Consider the following 25,653-nt stretch of genomic DNA (forward strand, 5'->3'; position numbering starts at 1 on the left):
TCACAGCCCTCTATCATAATCCAGAGTTTTGAGAAGATTGGAGAAACTTAATTTTTCGCCCGAAAATGAAAAAAAACGTAAGGGGTAACACTGTCGTTTTTTTTTCGGGTCGAAATTTTGAATTTTGATATCTCAGCTCTGGAAGGGTCTAGAGCCTCCATTTTTGCACTCAGGTCAAAGTCTTACAGCCCTCTATCATAATCCAGAGTTTTGAGAAGATTGGAGAAACTTAATTTTTCGCCCGAAAATGAAAAAAAACGTAAGGGGTAACACTGTCGTTTTTTTTTTCGGGTCGAAATTTTGAATTTTGATATCTCAGCTCTGGAAGGGTCTAGAGCCTCTATTTTTGCATTCAGGTCAAAGTCTTACAGCCCTCTATCATAATCCAGAGTTTTGAGAAGATTGGAGAAACTTAATTTTTCGCCCGAAAATGAAAAAAAACGTAAGGGGTAACACTGTCGTTTTTTTTTCGGGTCGAAATTTTGAATTTTGATATCTCAGCTCTGGAAGGGTCTAGAGCCTCCATTTTTGCACTCAGGTCAAAGTCTCACAGCCCTCTATCATAATCCAGAGTTTTGAGAAGATTGGAGAAACTTAATTTTTCGCCCGAAAATGAAAAAAAACGTAAGGGGTAACACTGTCGTTTTTTTTTCGGGTCAAAATTTTGAGTTTCGATATCTCAGCTCTGGAAGGGTCTAGAGCCTCCATTTTTGCACTCAGGTCAAAGTCTCACAGCCCTCTATCATAATCCAGAGTTTTGAGAAGATTGGAGAAACTTAATTTTTCGCCCGAAAATGAAAAAAAACGTAAGGGGTAACACTGTCGTTTTTTTTTCGGGTCAAAATTTTGAGTTCCGATATCTCAGCTCTGGAAGGGTCTAGAGCCTCCATTTTTGCACTCAGGTCAAAGTCTCACAGCCCTCTATCATAATCCAGAGTTTTGAGAAGATTGGAGAAACTTAATTTTTCGCCCGAAAATGAAAAAAAAACGAAAGGGGTAACACTGTCATTTTTTTTTTCAGGTCGAAATTTTGAATTTTGATATCTCAGCTCTGGAAGGGTCTAGAGTCTCCATTTTTGCACTCAGGTCAAAGTCTCACAGCCCTCTATCATAATCCAGAGTTTTGAGAAGATTGGAGAAACTTAATTTTTCGCCCGAAAATGAAAAAAAACGTAAGGGGTAACACTGTCGTTTTTTTTTTCGGGTCGAAATTTTGAATTTTGATATCTCAGCTCTGGAAGGGTCTAGAGCCTCCATTTTTGCACTCAGGTCAAAGTCTTACAGCCCTCTATCATAATCCAGAGTTTTGAGAAGATTGGAGAAACTTAATTTTTCGCCCGAAAATGAAAAAAAACGTAAGGGGTAACACTGTCGTTTTTTTTTCGGGTCGAAATTTTGAATTTTGATATCTCAGCTCTGGAAGGGTCTAGAGCCTCTATTTTTGCACTCAGGTCAAAGTCTCACAGCCCTCTATCATAATCCAGAGTTTTGAGAAGATTGGAGAAACTTAATTTTTCGCCCGAAAATGAAAAAAAACGTAAGGGGTAACACTGTCATTTTTTTTTCGGGTCGAAATTTTGAATTTCGATATCTCAGCTCTGGAAGGGTCTAGAGCCTCCATTTTTGCACTCAGGTCAAAGTCTCACAGCCCTCTATCATAATCCAGAGTTTTGAGAAGATTGGAGAAACTTAATTTTTCGCCCGAAAATGAAAAAAAACGTAAGGGGTAACACTGTCGTTTTTTTTTCGGGTCGAAATTTTGAATTTTGATATCTCAGCTCTGGAAGGGTCTAGAGCCTCCATTTTTGCACTCAGGTCAAAGTCTTACAGCCCTCTATCATAATCCAGAGTTTTGAGAAGATTGGAGAAACTTAATTTTTCGCCCGAAAATGAAAAAAAACGTAAGGGGTAACACTGTCGTTTTTTTTTCGGGTCGAAATTTTGAATTTTGATATCTCAGCTCTGGAAGGGTCTAGAGCCTCTATTTTTGCATTCAGGTCAAAGTCTCACAGCCCTCTATCATAATCCAGAGTTTTGAGAAGATTGGAGAAACTTAATTTTTCGCCCGAAAATGAAAAAAAACGTAAGGGGTAACACTGTCGTTTTTTTTTCGGGTCGAAATTTTGAATTTTGATATCTCAGCTCTGGAAGGGTCTAGAGCCTCCATTTTTGCACTCAGGTCAAAGTCTCACAGCCCTCTATCATAATCCAGAGTTTTGAGAAGATTGGAGAAACTTAATTTTTCGCCCGAAAATGAAAAAAAACGTAAGGGGTAACACTGTCGTTTTTTTTTCGGGTCAAAATTTTGAGTTTCGATATCTCAGCTCTGGAAGGGTCTAGAGCCTCCATTTTTGCACTCAGGTCAAAGTCTCACAGCCCTCTATCATAATCCAGAGTTTTGAGAAGATTGGAGAAACTTAATTTTTCGCCCGAAAATGAAAAAAAACGTAAGGGGTAACACTGTCGTTTTTTTTTCGGGTCAAAATTTTGAGTTCCGATATCTCAGCTCTGGAAGGGTCTAGAGCCTCCATTTTTGCACTCAGGTCAAAGTCTCACAGCCCTCTATCATAATCCAGAGTTTTGAGAAGATTGGAGAAACTTAATTTTTCGCCCAAAAATGAAAAAAAACGTAAGGGGTAACACTGTCGTTTTTTTTTCGGGTCGAAATTTTGAATTTTGATATCTCAGCTCTGGAAGGGTCTAGAGCCTCTATTTTTGCACTCAGGTCAAAGTCTCACAGCCCTCTATCATAATCCAGAGTTTTGAGAAGATTGGAGAAACTTAATTTTTCGCCCGAAAATGAAAAAAAACGTAAGGGGTAACACTGTCATTTTTTTTTCGGGTCGAAATTTTGAATTTCGATATCTCAGCTCTGGAAGGGTCTAGAGCCTCCATTTTTGCACTCAGGTCAAAGTCTCACAGCCCTCTATCATAATCCAGAGTTTTGAGAAGATTGGAGAAACTTAATTTTTCGCCCGAAAATGAAAAAAAACGTAAGGGGTAACACTGTCGTTTTTTTTTCGGGTCGAAATTTTGAATTTTGATATCTCAGCTCTGGAAGGGTCTAGAGCCTCCATTTTTGCACTCAGGTCAAAGTCTTACAGCCCTCTATCATAATCCAGAGTTTTGAGAAGATTGGAGAAACTTAATTTTTCGCCCGAAAATGAAAAAAAACGTAAGGGGTAACACTGTCGTTTTTTTTTCGGGTCGAAATTTTGAATTTTGATATCTCAGCTCTGGAAGGGTCTAGAGCCTCTATTTTTGCATTCAGGTCAAAGTCTCACAGCCCTCTATCATAATCCAGAGTTTTGAGAAGATTGGAGAAACTTAATTTTTCGCCCGAAAATGAAAAAAAACGTAAGGGGTAACACTGTCGTTTTTTTTTCGGGTCGAAATTTTGAATTTTGATATCTCAGCTCTGGAAGGGTCTAGAGCCTCCATTTTTGCACTCAGGTCAAAGTCTCACAGCCCTCTATCATAATCCAGAGTTTTGAGAAGATTGGAGAAACTTAATTTTTCGCCCGAAAATGAAAAAAAACGTAAGGGGTAACACTGTCGTTTTTTTTTCGGGTCAAAATTTTGAGTTTCGATATCTCAGCTCTGGAAGGGTCTAGAGCCTCCATTTTTGCACTCAGGTCAAAGTCTCACAGCCCTCTATCATAATCCAGAGTTTTGAGAAGATTGGAGAAACTTAATTTTTCGCCCGAAAATGAAAAAAAACGTAAGGGGTAACACTGTCGTTTTTTTTTCGGGTCAAAATTTTGAGTTCCGATATCTCAGCTCTGGAAGGGTCTAGAGCCTCCATTTTTGCACTCAGGTCAAAGTCTCACAGCCCTCTATCATAATCCAGAGTTTTGAGAAGATTGGAGAAACTTAATTTTTCGCCCAAAAATGAAAAAAAACGAAAGGGGTAACACTGTCGTTTTTTTTTCAGGTCGAAATTTTGAATTTTGATATCTCAGCCCTGGAAGGGTCTAGAGTCTCCATTTTTGCACTCAGGTCAAAGTCTCACAGCCCTCTATCATAATCCAGAGTTTTGAGAAGATTGGAGAAACTTAATTTTTCGCCCGAAAATTAAAAAAAACGTAAGGGGTAACACTGTCGTTTTTTTTTCGGGTCAAAATTTTGAGTTCCGATATCTCAGCTCTGGAAGGGTCTAGAGCCTCCATTTTTGCACTCAGGTCAAAGTCTCACAGCCCTCTATCATAATCCAGAGTTTTGAGAAGATTGGAGAAACTTAATTTTTCGCCCAAAAATGAAAAAAAACGAAAGGGGTAACACTGTCGTTTTTTTTTCAGGTCGAAATTTTGAATTTTGATATCTCAGCCCTGGAAGGGTCTAGAGTCTCCATTTTTGCACTCAGGTCAAAGTCTCACAGCCCTCTATCATAATCCAGAGTTTTGAGAAGATTGGAGAAACTTAATTTTTCGCCCGAAAATGAAAAAAAACTTAAGGGGTAACACTGTCGTTTTTTTTTCGGGTCGAAATTTTGAATTTTGATATCTCAGCTCTGGAAGGGTCTAGAGCCTCCATTTTTGCACTCAGGTCAAAGTCTCACAGCCCTCTATCATAATCCAGAGTTTTGAGAAGATTGGAGAAACTTAATTTTTCGCCCGAAAATAAAAAAAAAACGTAAGGGGTAACACTGTCGTTTTTTTTTCGGGTCGAAATTTTGAATTTTGATATCTCAGCTCTGGAAGGGTCTAGAGTCTCCATTTTTGCACTCAGGTCAAAGTCTCACAGCCCTCTATCATAATCCAGAGTTTTGAGAAGATTGGAGAAACTTAATTTTTCGCCCGAAAATGAAAAAAAACGTAAGGGGTAACACTGTCGTTTTTTTTTCGGGTCAAAATTTTGAGTTCCGATATCTCAGCTCTGGAAGGGTCTAGAGCCTCCATTTTTGCACTCAGGTCAAAGTCTCACAGCCCTCTATCATAATCCAGAGTTTTGAGAAGATTGGAGAAACTTAATTTTTCGCCCAAAAATGAAAAAAAACGAAAGGGGTAACACTGTCGTTTTTTTTTTCAGGTCGAAATTTTGAATTTTGATATCTCAGCCCTGGAAGGGTCTAGAGTCTCCATTTTTGCACTCAGGTCAAAGTCTCACAGCCCTCTATCATAATCCAGAGTTTTGAGAAGATTGGAGAAACTTAATTTTTCGCCCGAAAATGAAAAAAAACTTAAGGGGTAACACTGTCGTTTTTTTTTCGGGTCGAAATTTTGAATTTTGATATCTCAGCTCTGGAAGGGTCTAGAGCCTCCATTTTTGCACTCAGGTCAAAGTCTCACAGCCCTCTATCATAATCCAGAGTTTTGAGAAGATTGGAGAAACTTAATTTTTCGCCCGAAAATAAAAAAAAAACGTAAGGGGTAACACTGTCGTTTTTTTTTCGGGTCGAAATTTTGAATTTTGATATCTCAGCTCTGGAAGGGTCTAGAGCCTCCATTTTTGCACTCAGGTCAAAGTCTTACAGCCCTCTATCATAATCCAGAGTTTTGAGAAGATTGGAGAAACTTAATTTTTCGCCCGAAAATGAAAAAAAACGTAAGGGGTAACACTGTCGTTTTTTTTTCGGGTCGAAATTTTGAATTTTGATATCTCAGCTCTGGAAGGGTCTAGAGCCTCCATTTTTGCACTCAGGTCAAAGCCTCACAGCCCTCTATCATAATCCAGAGTTTTGAGAAGATTGGAGAAACTTAATTTTTCGCCCGAAAATGAAAAAAAACGTAAGGGGTAACACTGTCGTTTTTTTTTCGGGTCAAAATTTTGAATTTTGATATCTCAGCTCTGGAAGGGTCTAGAGCCTCCATTTTTGCACTCAGGTCAAAGTCTCACAGCCCTCTATCATAATCCAGAGTTTTGAGAAGATTGGAGAAACTTAATTTTTCGCCCGAAAATGAAAAAAAACTTAAGGGGTAACACTGTCGTTTTTTTTTCGGGTCGAAATTTTGAATTTTGATATCTCAGCTCTGGAAGGGTCTAGAGCCTCCATTTTTGCACTCAGGTCAAAGTCTCACAGCCCTCTATCATAATCCAGAGTTTTGAGAAGATTGGAGAAACTTAATTTTTCGCCCGAAAATAAAAAAAAAACGTAAGGGGTAACACTGTCGTTTTTTTTTCGGGTCGAAATTTTGAATTTTGATATCTCAGCTCTGGAAGGGTCTAGAGCCTCCATTTTTGCACTCAGGTCAAAGTCTTACAGCCCTCTATCATAATCCAGAGTTTTGAGAAGATTGGAGAAACTTAATTTTTCGCCCGAAAATGAAAAAAAACGTAAGGGGTAACACTGTCGTTTTTTTTTCGGGTCGAAATTTTGAATTTTGATATCTCAGCTCTGGAAGGGTCTAGAGCCTCCATTTTTGCACTCAGGTCAAAGCCTCACAGCCCTCTATCATAATCCAGAGTTTTGAGAAGATTGGAGAAACTTAATTTTTCGCCCGAAAATGAAAAAAAACGTAAGGGGTAACACTGTCGTTTTTTTTTCGGGGTTTCGATATCTCAGCTCTGGAAGGGTCTAGAGCCTCCATTTTTGCACTCAGGTCAAAGTCTCACAGCCCTCTATCATAATCCAGAGTTTTGAGAAGATTGGAGAAACTTAATTTTTCGCCCGAAAATGAAAAAAAACGTAAGGGGTAACACTGTCGTTTTTTTTTCGGGTCAAAATTTTGAGTTTCGATATCTCAGCTCTGGAAGGGTCTAGAGCCTCCATTTTTGCACTCAGGTCAAAGTCTCACAGCCCTCTATCATAATCCAGTGTTTTGAGAAGATTGGAGAAACTTAATTTTTCGCCCGAAAATGAAAAAAAACGTAAGGGGTAACACTGTCGTTTTTTTTTCGGGTCGAAATTTTGAGTTTCGATATCTCAGCTCTGGAAGGGTCTAGAGCCTCCATTTGTGCACTCAGGTCAAAGTCTCACAGCCCTCTATCATAATCCAGAGTTTTGAGAAGATTGGAGAAACTTAATTTTTCGCCCGAAAATGAAAAAAAACGTAAGGGGTAACACTGTCGTTTTTTTTTCGGGTCGAAATTTTGAATTTTGATATCTCAGCTCTGGAAGGGTCTAGAGCCTCCATTTTTGCACTCAGGTCAAAGTCTCACAGCCCTCTATCATAATCCAGAGTTTTGAGAAGATTGGAGAAACTTAATTTTTCGCCCGAAAATAAAAAAAAAACGTAAGGGGTAACACTGTCGTTTTTTTTTCGGGTCGAAATTTTGAATTTTGATATCTCAGCTCTGGAAGGGTCTAGAGCCTCCATTTTTGCACTCAGGTCAAAGTCTTACAGCCCTCTATCATAATCCAGAGTTTTGAGAAGATTGGAGAAACTTAATTTTTCGCCCGAAAATGAAAAAAAACGTAAGGGGTAACACTGTCGTTTTTTTTTCGGGTCGAAATTTTGAATTTTGATATCTCAGCTCTGGAAGGGTCTAGAGCCTCCATTTTTGCACTCAGGTCAAAGCCTCACAGCCCTCTATCATAATCCAGAGTTTTGAGAAGATTGGAGAAACTTAATTTTTCGCCCGAAAATGAAAAAAAACGTAAGGGGTAACACTGTCGTTTTTTTTTCGGGGTTTCGATATCTCAGCTCTGGAAGGGTCTAGAGCCTCCATTTTTGCACTCAGGTCAAAGTCTCACAGCCCTCTATCATAATCCAGAGTTTTGAGAAGATTGGAGAAACTTAATTTTTCGCCCGAAAATGAAAAAAAACGTAAGGGGTAACACTGTCGTTTTTTTTTCGGGTCAAAATTTTGAGTTTCGATATCTCAGCTCTGGAAGGGTCTAGAGCCTCCATTTTTGCACTCAGGTCAAAGTCTCACAGCCCTCTATCATAATCCAGTGTTTTGAGAAGATTGGAGAAACTTAATTTTTCGCCCGAAAATGAAAAAAAACGTAAGGGGTAACACTGTCGTTTTTTTTTCGGGTCGAAATTTTGAGTTTCGATATCTCAGCTCTGGAAGGGTCTAGAGCCTCCATTTGTGCACTCAGGTCAAAGTCTCACAGCCCTCTATCATAATCCAGAGTTTTGAGAAGATTGGAGAAACTTAATTTTTCGCCCGAAAATGAAAAAAAACGTAAGGGGTAACACTGTCGTTTTTTTTTCGGGTCGAAATTTTGAATTTTGATATCTCAGCTCTGGAAGGGTCTAGAGCCTCCATTTTTGCACTCAGGTCAAAGTCTCACAGCCCTCTATCATAATCCAGAGTTTTGAGAAGATTGAAGAAACTTAATTTTTCGCCCGAAAATGAAAAAAAACGTAAGGGGTAACACTGTCGTTTTTTTTTCGGGTCGAAATTTTGAATTTTGATATCTCAGCTCTGGAAGGGTCTAGAGCCTCCATTTTTGCACTCAGGTCAAAGTCTCACAGCCCTCTATCATAATCCAGAGTTTTGAGAAGATTGGAGAAACTTAATTTTTCGCCCGAAAATGAAAAAAAACGTAAGGGGTAACACTGTCGTTTTTTTTTCGGGTCGAAATTTTGAATTTTGATATCTCAGCATTGGAAGGGTCTAGAGCCTCCATTTTTGCACTCAGGTCAAAGTCTCACAGCCCTCTATCATAATCCAGAGTTTTGAGAAGATTGGAGAAACTTAATTTTTCGCCCGAAAATGAAAAAAAACGTAAGGGGTACCACTGTCGTTTTTTTTTCGGGCCGAATTTTTGAGTTTCGATATCTCAGCTCTGGAAGGGGCTAGAGCCTCCATTTTTGCACTCAGGTCTAAGTCTCATGGCCCTCTATCAGAATTTGGGAAGATTGGAGAAACTTAATTTTTCGCCCAAAAAAAAAAAACGTAAGGGGTACCACTGTCGTTTTTTTTTCGGGCCGAATTTTTGAGTTTCGATATCTCAGCTCTGGAAGGGGCTAGAGCCTCCATTTTTGCACTCAGGTCTAAGTCTCATGGCCCTCTATCAGAATTTGGGAAGATTGGAGAAACTTAATTTTTCGCCCCAAAAAAAAAAACGTAAGGGGTACCACTGTCATTTTTTTTTCGGGCCGAATTTTTGAGTTTCGATATCTCAGCTCTGGAAGGGGCTAGAGCCTCCATTTTTGCAATAAGGTCTAAGTCTCATGGCCCTCTATCAGAATTTGGGAAGATTGGAGAAACTTAATTTTTCGCCCAAAAAAAAACGTAAGGGGTACCACTGTCGTTTTTTTTTCGGGCCGAATTTTTGAGTTTCGATATCTCAGCTCTGGAAGGGGCTAGAGCCTCCATTTTTGCACTCAGGTCTAAGTCTCATGGCCCTCTATCAGAATTTGGGAAGATTGGAGAAACTTAATTTTTCGCCCAAAAAAAAAAAACGTAAGGGGTACCACTGTCGTTTTTTTTTCGGGCCGAATTTTTGAGTTTCGATATCTCAGCTCAGGAAGGGGCTAGAGCCTCCATTTTTGCACTCAGGTCTAAGTCTCATGGCCCTCTATCAGAATTTGGGAAGATTGGAGAAACTTAATTTTTCGCCCCAAAAAAAAACGTAAGGGGTACCACTGTCGTTTTTTTTTCGGGCCGAATTTTTGAGTTTCGATATCTCAGCTCTGGAAGGGGCTAGAGCCTCCATTTTTGCACTCAGGTCTAAGTCTCATGGCCCTCTATCAGAATTTGGGAAGATTGGAGAAACTTAATTTTTCGCCCTAAAAAAAAACGTAAGGGGTACCACTGTCGTTTTTTTTTCGGGCCGAATTTTTGAGTTTCGATATCTCAGCTCTGGAAGGGGCTAGAGCCTCCATTTTTGCACTCAGGTCTAAGTCTTATGGCCCTCTATCAGAATTTGGGAAGATTGGAGAAACTTAATTTTTCGCCCAAAAAAAAAACGTAAGGGGTACCAGTGTCGTTTTTTTTTCGGGCCGAATTTTTGAGTTTCGATATCTCAGCTCTGGAAGGGGCTAGAGCCTCCATTTTTGCACTCAGGTCTAAGTCTCATGGCCCTCTATCAGAATTTGGGAAGATTGGAGAAACTTAATTTTTCGCCCAAAAAAAAAAACGTAAGGGGTACCACTGTCGTTTTTTTTTTCGGGCCGAATTTTTGAGTTTCGATATCTCAGCTCTGGAAGGGGCTAGAGCCTCCATTTTTGCACTCAGGTCTAAGTCTCATGGCCCTCAATCAGAATTTGGGAAGATTGGAGAAACTTAATTTTTCACCCAAAAAAAAAACGTAAGGGGTACCACTGTCGTTTTTTTTTTCGGGCCGAATTTTTGAGTTTCGATATCTCAGCTCTGGAAGGGGCTAGAGCCTCCATTTTTGCACTCAGGTCTAAGTCTCATGGCCCTCTATCAGAATTTGGGAAGATTGGAGAAACTTAATTTTTCGCCCAAAAAAAAAAACGTAAGGGGTACCACTGTCGTTTTTTTTTTCGGGCCGAATTTTTGAGTTTCGATATCTCAGCTCTGGAAGGGGCTAGAGCCTCCATTTTTGCACTCAGGTCTAAGTCTCATGGCCCTCTATCAGAATTTGGGAAGATTGGAGAAACTTAATTTTTTGCCCAAAAAAAAAAAACGTAAGGGGTACCACTGTCATTTTTTTTTCGGGCCGAATTTTTGAGTTTCGATATCTCAGCTCTGGAAGGGGCTAGAGCCTCCATTTTTGCAATAAGGTCTAAGTCTCATGGCCCTCTATCAGAATTTGGGAAGATTGGAGAAACTTAATTTTTTGCCCAAAAAAAAAACGTAAGGGGTACCACTGTCGTTTTTTTTTTCGGGCCGAATTTTTGAGTTTCGATATCTCAGCTCTGGAAGGGACTAGAGCCTCCATTTTTGCACTCAGGTCTAAGTCTCATGGCCCTCTATCAGAATTTGGGAAGATTGGAGAAACTTAATTTTTCGCCCAAAAAAAAAAACGTAAGGGGTACCACTGTCGTTTTTTTTTCGGGCCGAATTTTTGAGTTTCGATATCTCAGCTCTGGAAGGGGCTAGAGCCTCCATTTTTGCATTCAGGTCTAAGTCTCATGGCCCTCTATCAGAATTTGGGAAGATTGGAGAAACTTAATTTTTCGCCCCAAAAAAAAAAACGTAAGGGGTACCACTGTCGTTTTTTTTTCGGGCCGAATTTTTGAGTTTCGATATCTCAGCTCTGGAAGGGGCTAGAGCCTCCATTTTTGCAGTCAGGTCTAAGTTTCATGGCCCTCTATCAGAATTTGGGAAGATTGGAGAAACTTAATTTTTCGCCCCAAAAAAAAACGTAAGGGGTACCACTGTCGTTTTTTTTTCGGGCCGAATTTTTGAGTTTCGATATCTCAGCTCTGGAAGGGGCTAGAGCCTCCATTTTTGCACTCAGGTCTAAGTCTCATGGCCCTCTATCAGAATTTGGGAAGATTGGAGAAACTTAATTTTTCGCCCCCAAAAAAAACGTAAGGGGTACCACTGTCGTTTTTTTTTTCGGGCCGAATTTTTGAGTTTCGATATCTCAGCTCTGGAAGGGTCTAGAGCCTCCATTTTTGCACTCAGGTCTAAGTCTCATGGCCCTCTATCAGAATTTGGGAAGATTGGAGAAACTTAATTTTTCGCCCCAAAAAAAAACGTAAGGGGTACCACTGTCGTTTTTTTTTTCGGGCCGAATTTTTGAGTTTCGATATCTCAGCTCTGGAAGGGGCTAGAGCCTCCATTTTTGCACTCAGGTCTAAGTCTCATGGCCCTCTATCAGAATTTGGGAAGATTGGAGAAACTTAATTTTTCGCCCAAAAAAAAAACGTAAGGGGTACCACTGTCGTTTTTTTTTCGGGCCGAATTTTTGAGTTTCGATATCTCAGCTCTGGAAGGGGCTAGAGCCTCCATTTTTGCACTCAGGTCTAAGTCTCATGGCCCTCTATCAGAATTTGGGAAGATTGGAGAAACTTAATTTTTCACCCAAAAAAAAAAACGTAAGGGGTACCACTGTCGTTTTTTTTTCGGGCCGAATTTTTGAGTTTCGATATCTCAGCTCTGGAAGGGGCTAGAGCCTCCATTTTTGCACTCAGGTCTAAGTCTCATGGCCCTCTATCAGAATTTGGGAAGATTGGAGAAACTTAATTTTTCGCCCAAAAAAAAAACGTAAGGGGTACCACTGTCGTTTTTTTTTTCGGGCCGAATTTTTGAGTTTCGATATCTCAGCTCTGGAAGGGGCTAGAGCCTCCATTTTTGCACTCAGGTCTAAGTCTCATGGCCCTCTATCAGAATTTGGGAAGATTGGAGAAACTTAATTTTTCACCCAAAAAAAAAACGTAAGGGGTACCACTGTCGTTTTTTTTTCGGGCCGAATTTTTGAGTTTCGATATCTCAGCTCTGGAAGGGGCTAGAGCCTCCATTTTTGCACTCAGGTCTAAGTCTCATGGCCCTCTATCAGAATTTGGGAAGATTGGAGAAACTTAATTTTTCGCCCAAAAAAAAAAACGTAAGGGGTACCACTGTCGTTTTTTTTTTCGGGCCGAATTTTTGAGTTTCGATATCTCAGCTCTGGAAGGGGCTAGAGCCTCCATTTTTGCACTCAGGTCTAAGTCTCATGGCCCTCTATCAGAATTTGGGAAGATTGGAGAAACTTAATTTTTCACCCAAAAAAAAAACGTAAGGGGTACCACTGTCGTTTTTTTTTCGGGCCGAATTTTTGAGTTTCGATATCTCAGCTCTGGAAGGGGCTAGAGCCTCCATTTTTGCACTCAGGTCTAAGTCTCATGGCCCTCTATCAGAATTTGGGAAGATTGGAGAAACTTAATTTTTCGCCCAAAAAAAAAAAACGTAAGGGGTACCACTGTCGTTTTTTTTTCGGGCCGAATTTTTGAGTTTCGATATCTCAGCTCTGGAAGGGGCTAGAGCCTCCATTTTTGCACTCAGGTCTAAGTCTCATGGCCCTCTATCAGAATTTGGGAAGATTGGAGAAACTTAATTTTTTGCCCCAAAAAAAAAACGTAAGGGGTACCACTGTCGTTTTTTTTTTCGGGCCGAATTTTTGAGTTTCGATATCTCAGCTCTGGAAGGGGCTAGAGCCTCCATTTTTGCACTCAGGTCTAAGTCTCATGGCCCTCTATCAGAATTTGGGAAGATTGGAGAAACTTAATTTTTCGCCCCAAAAAAAAACGTAAGGGGTACCACTGTCGTTTTTTTTTCGGGCCGAATTTTTGAGTTTCGATATCTCAGCTCTGGAAGGGGCTAGAGCCTCCATTTTTGCACTCAGGTCTAAGTCTCATGGCCCTCTATCAGAATTTGGGAAGATTGGAGAAACTTAATTTTTCGCCCAAAAAAAAAAAAAAGGAAGGGGTACCACTGTCGTTTTTTTTTCGGGCCGAATTTTTGAGTTTCGATATCTCAGCTCTGGAAGGGGCTAGAGCCTCCATTTTTGCACTCAGGTCTAAGTCTCATGGCCCTCTATCAGAATTTGGGAAGATTGGAGAAACTTAATTTTTCGCCCAAAAAAAAAACGTAAGGGGTACCACTGTCGGTTTTTTTTTGGGCGAAAAATTAAGTTTCTCCAATCTTCCCAAATTCTGATAGAGGGCCATGAGACTTAGACCTGAGTGCAAAAATGGAGGCTCTAGCCCCTTCCAGAGCTGAGATATCGAAACTCAAAAATTCGGCCCGAAAAAAAAAACGACAGTGGTACCCCTTACGTTTTTTTTTTGGGCGAAAAATTAAGTTTCTCCAATCTTCCCAAATTCTGATAGAGGGCCATGAGACTTAGACCTGAGTGCAAAAATGGAGGCTCTAGCCCCTTCCAGAGCTGAGATATCGAAACTCAAAAATTCGGCCCGAAAAAAAAAACGACAGTGGTACCCCTTACGTTTTTTTTTTGGGTGAAAAATTAAGTTTCTCCAATCTTCCCAAATTCTGATAGAGGGCCATGAGACTTAGACCTGAGTGCAAAATTGAGGCTCTAGCCCCTTCCAGAGCTGAGATATCGAAACTCAAAAATTCGGCCCGAAAAAAAAAACGACAGTGGTACCCCTTACGTTTTTTTTTTTGGGCGAAAAATTAAGTTTCTCCAATCTTCCCAAATTCTGATAGAGGGCCATGAGACTTAGACCTGAGTGCAAAAATGGAGGCTCTAGCCCCTTCCAGAGCTGAGATATCGAAACTCAAAAATTCGGCCCGAAAAAAAAACGACAGTGGTACCCCTTACGTTTTTTTTTGGGGCGAAAAATTAAGTTTCTCCAATCTTCCCAAATTCTGATAGAGGGCCATGAGACTTAGACCTGAGTGCAAAAATGGAGGCTCTAGCCCCTTCCAGAGCTGAGATATCGAAACTCAAAAATTCGGCCCGAAAAAAAAACGACAGTGGTACCCCTTACGTTTTTTTTTTGGGCGAAAAATTAAGTTTCTCCAATCTTCCCAAATTCTGATAGAGGGCCATGAGACTTAGACCTGAATGCAAAAATGGAGGCTCTAGCCCCTTCCAGAGCTGAGATATCGAAACTCAAAAATTCGGCCCGAAAAAAAAACGACAGTGGTACCCCTTACGTTTTTTTTTTTGGGCGAAAAATTAAGTTTCTCCAATCTTCCCAAATTCTGATAGAGGGCCATGAGACTTAGACCTGAGTGCAAAAATGGAGGCTCTAGTCCCTTCCAGAGCTGAGATATCGAAACTCAAAAATTCGGCCCGAAAAAAAAACGACAGTGGTACCCCTTACGTTTTTTTTTTTGGCAAAAAATTAAGTTTCTCCAATCTTCCCAAATTCTGATAGAGGGCCATGAGACTTAGACCTTATTGCAAAAATGGAGGCTCTAGCCCCTTCCAGAGCTGAGATATCGAAACTCAAAAATTCGGCCCGAAAAAAAAAACGACAGTGGTACCCCTTACGTTTTTTTTTTTTGGGCAAAAAATTAAGTTTCTCCAATCTTCCCAAATTCTGATAGAGGGCCATGAGACTTAGACCTGAGTGCAAAAATGGAGGCTCTAGCCCCTTCCAGAGCTGAGATATCGAAACTCAAAAATTCGGCCCGAAAAAAAAACGACAGTGGTACCCCTTACGTTTTTTTTTTTTGGGCGAAAAATTAAGTTTCTCCAATCTTCCCAAATTCTGATAGAGGGCCACGAGACTTAGACCTGAGTGCAAAAATGGAGGCTCTAGCCCCTTCCAGAGCTGAGATATCGAAACTCAAAAATTCGGCCCGAAAAAAAAAACGACAGTGGTACACCTTACGTTTTTTTTTTTTGGGCGAAAAATTAAGTTTCTCCAATCTTCCCAAATTCTGATAGAGGGCCATGAGACTTAGACCTGAGTGCAAAAATGGAGGCTCTAGTCCCTTCCAGAGCTGAGATATCGAAACTCAAAAATTCAGCCCGAAAAAAAAACGACAGTGGTACCCCTTACGTTTTTTTTTTGGGCGAAAAATTAAGTTTCTCCAATCTTCCCAAATTCTGATAGAGGGCCATGAGACTTAGACCTTATTGCAAAAATGGAGGCTCTAGCCCCTTCCAGAGCTGAGATATCGAAACTCAAAAATTCGGCCCGAAAAAAAAATGACAGTGGTACCCCTTACATTTTTTTTTTTGGGTGAAAAATTAAGTTTCTCCAATCTTCCCAAATTCTGATAGAGGGCCATGAGACTTAGACCTGAGTGCAAAAATGGAGGCTCTAGCCCCTTCCAGAGCTGAGATATCGAAACTCAAAAATTCGGCCCGAAAAAAAAAACGACAGTGGTACCCCTTACGTTTTTTTTTTTGGGCGAAAAATTAAGTTTCTCCAATCTTCCCAAATTCTGATAGAGGGCCATGAGACTTAGACCTGAGTGCAAAAATGGAGGCTCTAGCCCCTTCCAGAGCTGAGATATCGAAACTCAAAAATTCGGCCCGAAAAAAAAAACGACAGTGGTACCCCTTACGTTTTTTTTTTTGGGCGAAAAATTAAGTTTCTCCAATCTTCCCAAATTCTGATAGAGGGCCATGAGACTTAGACCTGAGTGCAAAAATGGAGGCTCTAGCCCCTTCCAGAGCTGAGATATCGAAACTCAAAAATTCGGCCCGAAAAAAAAAACGACAGTGGTACCCCTTACGTTTTTTTTTTGGGTGAAAAATTAAGTTTCTCCAATCTTCCCAAATTCTGATAGAGGGCCATGAGACTTAGACCTGAGTGCAAAAATGGAGGCTCTAGCCCCTTCCAGAGCTGAGATATCGAAACTCAAAAATTCGGCCCGAAAAAAAAAACGACAGTGGTACCCCTTACGTTTTTTTTTTTGGGCGAAAAATTAAGTTTCTCCAATCTTCCCAAATTCTGATAGAGGGCCATGAGACTTAGACCTGAGTGCAAAAATGGAGGCTCTAGCCCCTTCCAGAGCTGAGATATCGAAACTCAAAAATTCGGCCCGAAAAAAAAACGACAGTGGTACCCCTTACGTTTTTTTTTTTGGGCGAAAAATTAAGTTTCTCCAATCTTCCCAAATTCTGATAGAGGGCCATGAGACTTAGACCTGAGTGCAAAAATGGAGGCTCTAGTCCCTTCCAGAGCTGAGATATCGAAACTCAAAAATTCGGCCCGAAAAAAAAACGACAGTGGTACCCCTTACGTTTTTTTTTTTGGGCAAAAAATTAAGTTTCTCCAATCTTCCCAAATTCTGATAGAGGGCCATGAGACTTAGACCTTATTGCAAAAATGGAGGCTCTAGCCCCTTCCAGAGCTGAGATATCGAAACTCAAAAATTCGGCCCGAAAAAAAATGACAGTGGTACCCCTTACGTTTTTTTTTTTTGGGCAAAAAATTAAGTTTCTCCAATCTTCCCAAATTCTGATAGAGGGCCATGAGACTTAGACCTGAGTGCAAAAATGGAGGCTCTAGCCCCTTCCAGAGCTGAGATATCGAAACTCAAAAATTCGGCCCGAAAAAAAAAACGACAGTGGTACCCCTTACGTTTTTTTTTTGGGCGAAAAATTAAGTTTCTCCAATCTTCCCAAATTCTGATAGAGGGCCATGAGACTTAGACCTGAGTGCAAAAATGGAGGCTCTAGCCCCTTCCAGAGCTGAGATATCGAAACTCAAAAATTCGGCCCGAAAAAAAAAACGACAGTGGTACCCCTTACGTTTTTTTTTTGGGTGAAAAATTAAGTTTCTCAAATCTTCCCAAATTCTGATAGAGGGCCATGAGACTTAGACCTGAGTGCAAAAATTGAGGCTCTAGCCCCTTCCAGAGCTGAGATATCGAAACTCAAAAATTCGGCCCGAAAAAAAAAACGACAGTGGTACCCCTTACGTTTTTTTTTTTGGGCGAAAAATTAAGTTTCTTCAATCTTCCCAAATTCTGATAGAGGGCCATGAGACTTAGACCTGAGTGCAAAAATGGAGGCTCTAGCCCCTTCCAGAGCTGAGATATCGAAACTCAAAAATTCGGCCCGAAAAAAAAACGACAGTGGTACCCCTTACGTTTTTTTTTTGGGCGAAAAATTACGTTTCTCCAATCTTCCCAAATTCTGATAGAGGGCCATAAGACTTAGACCTGAGTGCAAAAATGGAGGCTCTAGCCCCTTCCAGAGCTGAGATATCGAAACTCAAAAATTCGGCCCGAAAAAAAAACGACAGTGGTACCCCTTACGTTTTTTTTTAGGGCGAAAAATTAAGTTTCTCCAATCTTCCCAAATTCTGATAGAGGGCCATGAGACTTAGACCTGAGTGCAAAAATGGAGGCTCTAGCCCCTTCCAGAGCTGAGATATCGAAACTCAAAAATTCGGCCCGAAAAAAAAACGACAGTGGTACCCCTTACGTTTTTTTTGGGTGAAAAATTAAGTTTCTCCAATCTTCCCAAATTCTGATAGAGGGCCATGAGACTTAGACCTGAGTGCAAAAATGGAGGCTCTAGCCCCTTCCAGAGCTGAGATATCGAAACTCAAAAATTCGGCCCGAAAAAAAAACGACAGTGGTACCCCTTACGTTTTTTTTTTTTGGGCGAAAAATTAAGTTTCTCCAATCTTCCCAAATTCTGATAGAGGGCCATGAGACTTAGACCTGAGTGCAAAAATGGAGGCTCTAGCCCCTTCCAGAGCTGAGATATCGAAACTCAAAAATTCGGCCCGAAAAAAAAACGACAGTGGTACCCCTTACGTTTTTTTTTTTTGGGCGAAAAATTAAGTTTCTCCAATCTTCCCAAATTCTGATAGAGGGCCATGAGACTTAGACCTGAGTGCAAAAATGGAGGCTCTAGCCCCTTCCAGAGCTGAGATATCGAAACGCAAAAATTCGGCCCGAAAAAAAAACGACAGTGGTACCCCTTACGTTTTTTTTTTTTGGGCGAAAAATTAAGTTTCTCCAATCTTCCCAAATTCTGATAGAGGGCCATGAGACTTAGACCTGAGTGCAAAAATGGAGGCTCTAGTCCCTTCCAGAGCTGAGATATCGAAACTCAAAAATTCGGCCCGAAAAAAAAACGACAGTGGTACCCCTTACGTTTTTTTTTTGGGCGAAAAATTAAGTTTCTCCAATCTTCCCAAATTCTGATAGAGGGCCATGAGACTTAGACCTTATTGCAAAAATGGAGGCTCTAGCCCCTTTCAGAGCTGAGATATCGAAACTCAAAAATTCGGCCCGAAAAAAAAACGACAGTGGTACCCCTTATGTTTTTTTTTTTGGGCGAAAAATTAAGTTTCTCCAATCTTCCCAAATTCCGATAGAGGGCCATGAGACTTAGACCTGATTGCAAAAATGGAGGCTCTAGCCCCTTCCAGAGCTGAGATATCGAAACTCAAAAATTCGGCCCGAAAAAAAAAACGACAGTGGTACACCTTACGTTTTTTTTTTGGGCGAAAAATTAAGTTTCTCCAATCTTCCCAAATTCTGATAGAGGGCAATGAGACTTAGACCTGAGTGCAAAAATGGAGGCTCTAGCCCCTTCCAGAGCTGAGATATCGAAACTCAAAAATTCGGCCCGAAAAAAAAAACGACAGTGGTACCCCTTACGTTTTTTTTTTTGGGCGAAAAATTAAGTTTCTCCAATCTTCCCAAATTCTGATAGAGGGCCATGAGACTTAGACCTGAGTGCAAAAATGGAGGCTCTAGCCCCTTCCAGAGCTGAGATATCGAAACTCAAAAATTCGGCCCGAAAAAAAAACGACAGTGGTACCCCTTACGTTTTTTTTTTGGGCGAAAAATTAAGTTTCTCCAATCTTCCCAAATTCTGATAGAGGGCCATGAAACTTAGACCTGACTGCAAAAATGGAGGCTCTAGCCCCTTCCAGAGCTGAGATATCGAAACTCAAAAATTCGGCCCGAAAAAAAAACGACAGTGGTACCCCTTACGTTTTGTTTTTTTTTGGGGCGAAAAATTAAGTTTCTCCAATCTTCCCAAATTCTGATAGAGGGCCATGAGACTTAGACCTGAGTGCAAAAATGGAGGCTCTAGCCCCTTCCAGAGCTGAGATATCAAAACTCAAAAATTCGGCCCGAAAAAAAAACGACAGTGGTACCCCTTACGTTTTTTTTTTTTTGGGCGAAAAATTAAGTTTCTCCAATCTTCCCAAATTCTGATAGAGGGCCATGAGACTTAGACCTGACTGCAAAAATGGAGGCTCTAGCCCCTTCCAGAGCTGAGATATCGAAACTCAAAAATTCGGCCCGAAAAAAAAACGACAGTGGTACCCCTTACGTTTTTTTTTTGGGCGAAAAATTAAGTTTCTCCAATCTTCCCAAATTCTGATAGAGGGCCATGAGACTTAGACTTGAGTGCAAAAATGGAGGCTCTAGCCCCTTCCAGAGCTGAGATATCGAAACTCAAAAATTTGGCCCGAAAAAAAAACGACAGTGGTACCCCTTACGTTATTTTTTTTGGGGGGCGAAAAATTAAGTTTCTCCAATCTTCCCAAATTCTGATAGAGGGCCATGAGACTTAGACCTGAGTGCAAAAATGGAGGCTCTAGCCCCTTCCAGAGCTGAGATATCGAAACTCAAAAATTCGGCCCGAAAAAAAAAACGACAGTGGTACCCCTTACGTTTTTTTTTTGGGCGAAAAATTAAGTTTCTCCAATCTTCCCAAATTCTGATAGAGGGCCATGAGACTTAGACCTGAGTGCAAAAATGGAGGCTCTAGCCCCTTCCAGAGCTGAGATATCGAAACTCAAAAATTCGGCCCGAAAAAAAAACGACAGTGGTACCCCTTACGGTTTTTTTTTGGGCGAAAAATTAAGTTTCTCCAATCTTCCCAAATTCTGATAGAGGGCCATGAGACTTAGACCTGAGTGCAAAAATGGAGGCTTTAGCCCCTTCCAGAGCTGAGATATCGAAACTCAAAAAAAAACTTCGAAATTTTGAATTTTGATATCTCAGCTCTGGAAGGGTCTAGAGCCTCCATTTTTGCACTCAGGTCAAAGTCTCACAGCCCTCTATCATAATCCAGAGTTTTGAGAAGATTGGAGAAACTTAATTTTTCGCCCAAAAACGAAAAAAAAAACGAAAGGGGTAACACTGTCGTTTTTTTTTTTCGGGTCGAAATTTTGAATTTTGATATCTCAGCTCTGGAAGGGTCTAGATCCTCAATTTTTGCATTTAGGTCAAAGTCTCACAGCCCTCTATCATAATCCAGAGTTTTGAGAAGATTGGAGAAACTTAATTTTTCGCCCGAAAACGAAAAAAACGAAAGGGGTAACACTGTCGTTTTTTTCTTCGGGCCGAAATTTTGAATTTCGATATCTCAGCTCTGGAAGGGTCTAGAGCCTCCATTTTTGCACTCAGGTCAAAGTCTCGTGGCCCTCTATCAGAATCCAGAGTTTTGAGAAGATTGGAGAAACTTAATTTCTCGCCCGAAATAAAACGAAAGAGGGTAACACTGTCGGGGTTTTTTTCGGGTCGAAATTTTGAGTTTCGATATCTCAGCTCTGGAAGGGTCTAGAGCCTCCATTTTTGCACTCAGGTCTAAGTCCCATGGCCCTCTATCAGAATCCAGAGTTTCAAGAAGATTGGAGAAACTTATTTTTTCGCACACAAAAAAAACTACGTTTTTCAACTTCGGTTTTTTTTGGGTTGAAATTTTTAATATCTCTGAATCTTCTTGAAACTCTGGATTCTGATAGAGGGCCATGGGACTTAGACCTGAGTGAAAAAATGGAGGCTCTAGACCCTTCCAGAGCTGAGGTATCGAAATTCAAAATTTCGACCCGAAAAAAAAAACGACAGTGTTACCCCTTTCGGTTTTTTTTCCGGGCGAGAAATTAAGTTTCTCCAATCTTCTCAAAACTCTGGATTCTGATAGAGGGCAATGAGACTTTGACCTGAGTGCAAAAATGGAGGCTCTAGACCCTTCCAGAGCTGAGATATCGAAATTCAAATTTTCGAACTGAAAAAAACCCGACAGTGTTACCCCTTTCGTTTTTTTTTTTTCGGGTGAGAAATTAAGTTTCTCCAATCTTCTCAAAACTCTGGATTCTGATAGAGGGCCATGAGACTTTGACCTGAGTGCAAAAATGGAGGCTCTAGACCCTTACAGACCTGAGATATTGAGATATTTATAATGGCATAAATGCTACGTGGGATCTCAATATCTCAGCTCTGGAAGGGTCTAGAGCCTTCATTTTTGCACTCAGGTCTAAGTCCCATGGCCCTCTACCAGAATTCAGAGTTTCAAGAAGATCAGAGAAATTAAAAATTTCAACCCAAAAAAAAACAAAAAACGACATTGTTACCCCTGTCGTTTTTTTTGTGCGAAAAAAAAATAAGTTTCTCCAATCTTCTTGAAATGCTGGATTCTGATAGAGGGCCATGGGACTTAGACCTGAGTGCAAAAATGGAGGCTCTAGACCCTTCCAGAGCTGAGATATTAAGATCCCACGTAGCATTTATGCCATTATAAAAATAGTAGGTTCGCGGACGGTGGAATTTTGGGACGGCGCCTAGTGCCACTGACTTAGGGGGCCCCTGTGAGTGCAGTAAAATAGTTTTTATCACGACAGCAACTTTAATTAAAATGTCCAAAAAACACACTACCCAAATCCCCATTCAATAGATTATAGGCGGGATTCTGTCCATTTGCAGCTCATTGCATGAAGGCCAGGGTTAGTACTTTTCCAAAATAGTGGGTTATTGGACAAAAAGTGTGTTCATGGACAGTGGAATTATGGGATGGCGCTTTGGTGCTATAGACTCAGGGGTAGTGATGGCCAAATGAAGCGTTTCGAAGCATTATTGCTTTCTGATACAATTGTGTCGAAAATGGTTCATTACTCGAAGCTTCATTCAGATAGAAATTACAGCACCATCTCCTGGTGAAGTAAATGTAATGCAACAAAGCTGACAACCATAAAATGCAAGTAGCCGTGTATATTAACGGCCCGTTTATGATGAGTTTACCGAATCGATCAAAGCTGAAACAGTGTTAGTAGGCCTACTGTGAAACTCAGTTATGTAGATGAATTTTACAGATACTGAAGAATTTCATGTGTTCACTTTGACAATAAAACATTAAGCATGATGTGTGTGTGTGTAATTATTTCTTTAGACAAAGACAGAAGATCAGACCAGCTTCAAAAAAGTTGGAAACCATCACATAAATTCTAATGGTTTTGATTAAAATACCAATAGGAACCATTTGCTTTTACCATTTAAACCACTACAGCGGAGACCCACAGACACCACTATAATTCCCATGAAAACCATTAAATCCAATACAATTTCTGTAATGGTTTCCATGACTATAGAAACCATTATTACTGATTTTTTTTACTGATATTGAGATATTTATAATAGCATAAATACTACGTGGGATCTCAATATCTCAGCTCTGGAAGGGTCTAGAGCCTCCATTTTTGCACTCAGGTCTAAGTCCCATGGCCCTCTATCTGAATCGAGAATTTCAAGAAGATTGGAGAAACTTATTTTTTCGCACAAAAAAAAAACGACAGGGGTAACACTGTCGTTTTTTTTTTGGGTCAAAATTTTGAGTTTCTCTGATCTTATCTGGATTCTGATAGAGGGCCTAGTTGGCGCCCGGGACTCCGGCGCCAACTAGAGGTGTCCGAATAACCCCTACCCCGTGCGAATTAAATCACGATCCGTCAAATCGAGGGTAGTCCTAAAAGGCCCACTCCCCACCAAATATATGGGAGAGTGGGCATCCCACGAACTCCTACGATCCCTCGGTCCATTATGCGCCCAATGGCAGCTTATTAATATGGGCTTTTGTCCACGAACCCCCGATTTGGACTAACTCAAGGGCATCCAAGATGTAGGTGGTCGCTTTTAACCCTCAGGTTATTCCAACCCCTTGTGTGGTAATTTTGACATTGTTAAAGAAATTTTTACTTTTTTTATCCTTTTTGGAGCTTGTGGTCCCTATTTTCATTTTTTTTTCAATTATTTCTTCGACTCTTTCCTAAGCTGTACCAAAATCTCCACTAACCTCCACAATGACGGCAATGACTAGAATTTGGCTGCTGCTGAGGCCGGCTTCCTGTGTGAGTTCCTTCACACGTGGAGACAGAAGCAACAGCCAGCAGTTAGACACGACCGAGATGAAGCTCAGCACCTCAAACGCCAGCTGTAAACAAGACAAATATGCACATTAGAACTTTATCATGAACGCATTTAAAACATCTTTATGAAGTACAGATTTCTGACCTGCCATACTCCCATGTTGGCCACAGGGGCAGAGAAGGGCTTGTTGAAGAGTTTGCAGAGCTTGTAGGCATCTGTGCGGATCTCTGTGAAGTTGTTGAGCAGTAACAGAGGGGCGGTGAGAGGATAGACGCAAGAGAAAAGACTCAAGTAGCCAAACTGAACAAGCAGCTCGATGTACTCCGCAAACAGCCCCTGAAGAGAAACAAGATTGAGAATGTAAGAAAAAAACAATTCTTGTATTCTTGATATTTGAGAATATTTGATTGCTACTCACTGGGAAAGCTGGCAGGCTGCCTTGAGCCTGGAGATGGTCCACCTCTGGATCATCTTCCTTCAGGTTCCTGTCTGCAGATGTGAGGAAGCGGTCCACCAGGAAAGGAACCACCACCTCAGTGAACTGATTCACTACCTGAGTCACGATCAGAAGGGAGGACAGTCTCTGTGGACCAAATCAAGGGTATCGTGTTAAGAAGACGTTAATGTTGTTAAGATTATATGCGAGAGTAAGGAAATTCTCACCTTGCGCAGTAGAGGCATGTCCTCTTTGAAGAAGGCAATGTGGAACAACACAGCAAAGTTATTGAAAAAGGTGAACTGAATGAGAAAGAGAGACAGACAGACATGGCAAATGGGACATTTTAATTCAGTCTTGCAGAAAATTCTGGTCTTTGAGGTATAACATCTGCAATGATGTACAGACTACATCATCAAAGATGGGGAGTCAGAAAAAAGAAGATCAAATGGATATGACAGAACTATACTCACCACAAGGACTTTGGTCGTATGATGATAGTCAAAAGATGATTCCTCCCTATGATTTTCTGAAAGGAGGGAGAGAGTTAGTGTGTTTCTCAACATTAAAATGTTGAGTTTTCCTGACCTTTTCCATAATCCTGATTACCTGATTCTGTTAACTGCAGGGCCACGTTACGATATATATTCCCCAGCACGTTGGTGTAGACTATATGGGCTATGGAAGGAACATATACCAAGGGTGCAGTGAAGTATGATCCAGATTCTTTGTGCCAGTTTGAGACCAGGCGCTCACAGAAATAGAAACCTGCCATCCCCATGACCACCAGACCCAAAAACACCCCAACCACGGGAACTGAGACCAGACCCATCCTAAGCCTCCTCTTCCAATCGGGAAACAGCGGCTCCAGTCTACCTGTGACCGGATTGGTGCCGAGTTCTCCATGGAAACCCGGCCGGGGCTCTTGGAATTGTTCGGCTAAATTGAAAGTGCCCCAGCGATAGGATAAGGCCGCACTCCTCCTCTTCCACAGCTCCATGAATATCGTGGACCACAGCATGCTGAAGACTGCCTGCACCATGTAGGAGCTGACCGAGGGGTGGTCATCGTCATCCTTCAGTGCTGTCGGCTCGCTGTCGGTTTTATTTCCACTGGAGAAGTTTGCACTTGGGAGGAAAAAGGTAATGAAAAGGCCCAGAATGGCTGGAGGAAACAACGACAAAGTGTAGTAGTCCAAGAAGCTGAAGTAATAGGCTATAGTGCCACCAAAATAAGCATGGATGGAGTCTGTAGAGAGAGAGAGAGAGAGAGAGAGAATTATTAGTGTTATTATACAAATTAATATACTGTATGGAGAGTCCATCGTTTGGTGATTATCTGTGTTAGTAAAGGTAGAAAACACATGTGCTTCCATAGCTGATCACACAGGAAGTATATATATATATATATATATATATATATATATATATATATATATACACACAATAACATATTTTTACAATACAAATATGAATTAAAATACAATATTAAGTTAACTACAACCAAAGCTAAAATTAAGAAACTCAAGTTACAGTTTTTTTTATTCGCTTTGGTACTATTTTCACAAGTAAGGTGTACATTTTCAAAACTCTTAGTACAAAAATCCAAACTGATCACACTTGTAACGCAGCTAGTCATTCTTTCAAAACCTGATGTAATGCTTTCAGTCAGTTGCACATGTTTTCAGTCCACATAATCATTATTTTAAACACAAGATTATTGTAATATGTAATGAGAACATTTGATTTAATCGCTGAAACACAACAATAAGATCTTCTTTCAGTTTAGTACTTTTAACAATCAGTTCATCCAACAGCAAACAATGCAAGATGCAAGTTTCAAATCGGCCTTAGAAGTGCTGAAATGAATATGCTACAGTA

General features: G+C 40.7%; 1 protein-coding gene across 4 annotated transcripts in view; it reads right to left on the reverse strand.

The window, feature by feature from the left end:
* ano10b (anoctamin 10b) overlaps positions 1 to 25,653 on the reverse strand; it is a 62,654-nt gene that overhangs the window by 30,381 nt on the left and 6,620 nt on the right. For all 4 annotated transcript variants that reach the window (XM_039648174.2, XM_039648171.2, XM_089127701.1 and 1 more), the window contains 6 exons: positions 24,383 to 25,021; positions 24,247 to 24,302; positions 24,001 to 24,075; positions 23,756 to 23,920; positions 23,482 to 23,673; positions 23,264 to 23,401 (listed from right to left, as the gene is read on the reverse strand). In XM_039648174.2, coding sequence (XP_039504108.1) covers positions 23,264 to 23,401; positions 23,482 to 23,673; positions 23,756 to 23,920; positions 24,001 to 24,075; positions 24,247 to 24,302; positions 24,383 to 25,021 — 1,265 coding nt within the window. The remainder of the gene's footprint in view (positions 1 to 23,263; positions 23,402 to 23,481; positions 23,674 to 23,755; positions 23,921 to 24,000; positions 24,076 to 24,246; positions 24,303 to 24,382; positions 25,022 to 25,653) is intronic.

Source organism: Pimephales promelas, chromosome 25 (genome assembly GCF_988280905.1).
Source record: "Pimephales promelas chromosome 25, fPimPro1.hap1.1, whole genome shotgun sequence".
Taxonomy (NCBI): Eukaryota; Metazoa; Chordata; class Actinopteri; order Cypriniformes; family Leuciscidae; genus Pimephales; species Pimephales promelas.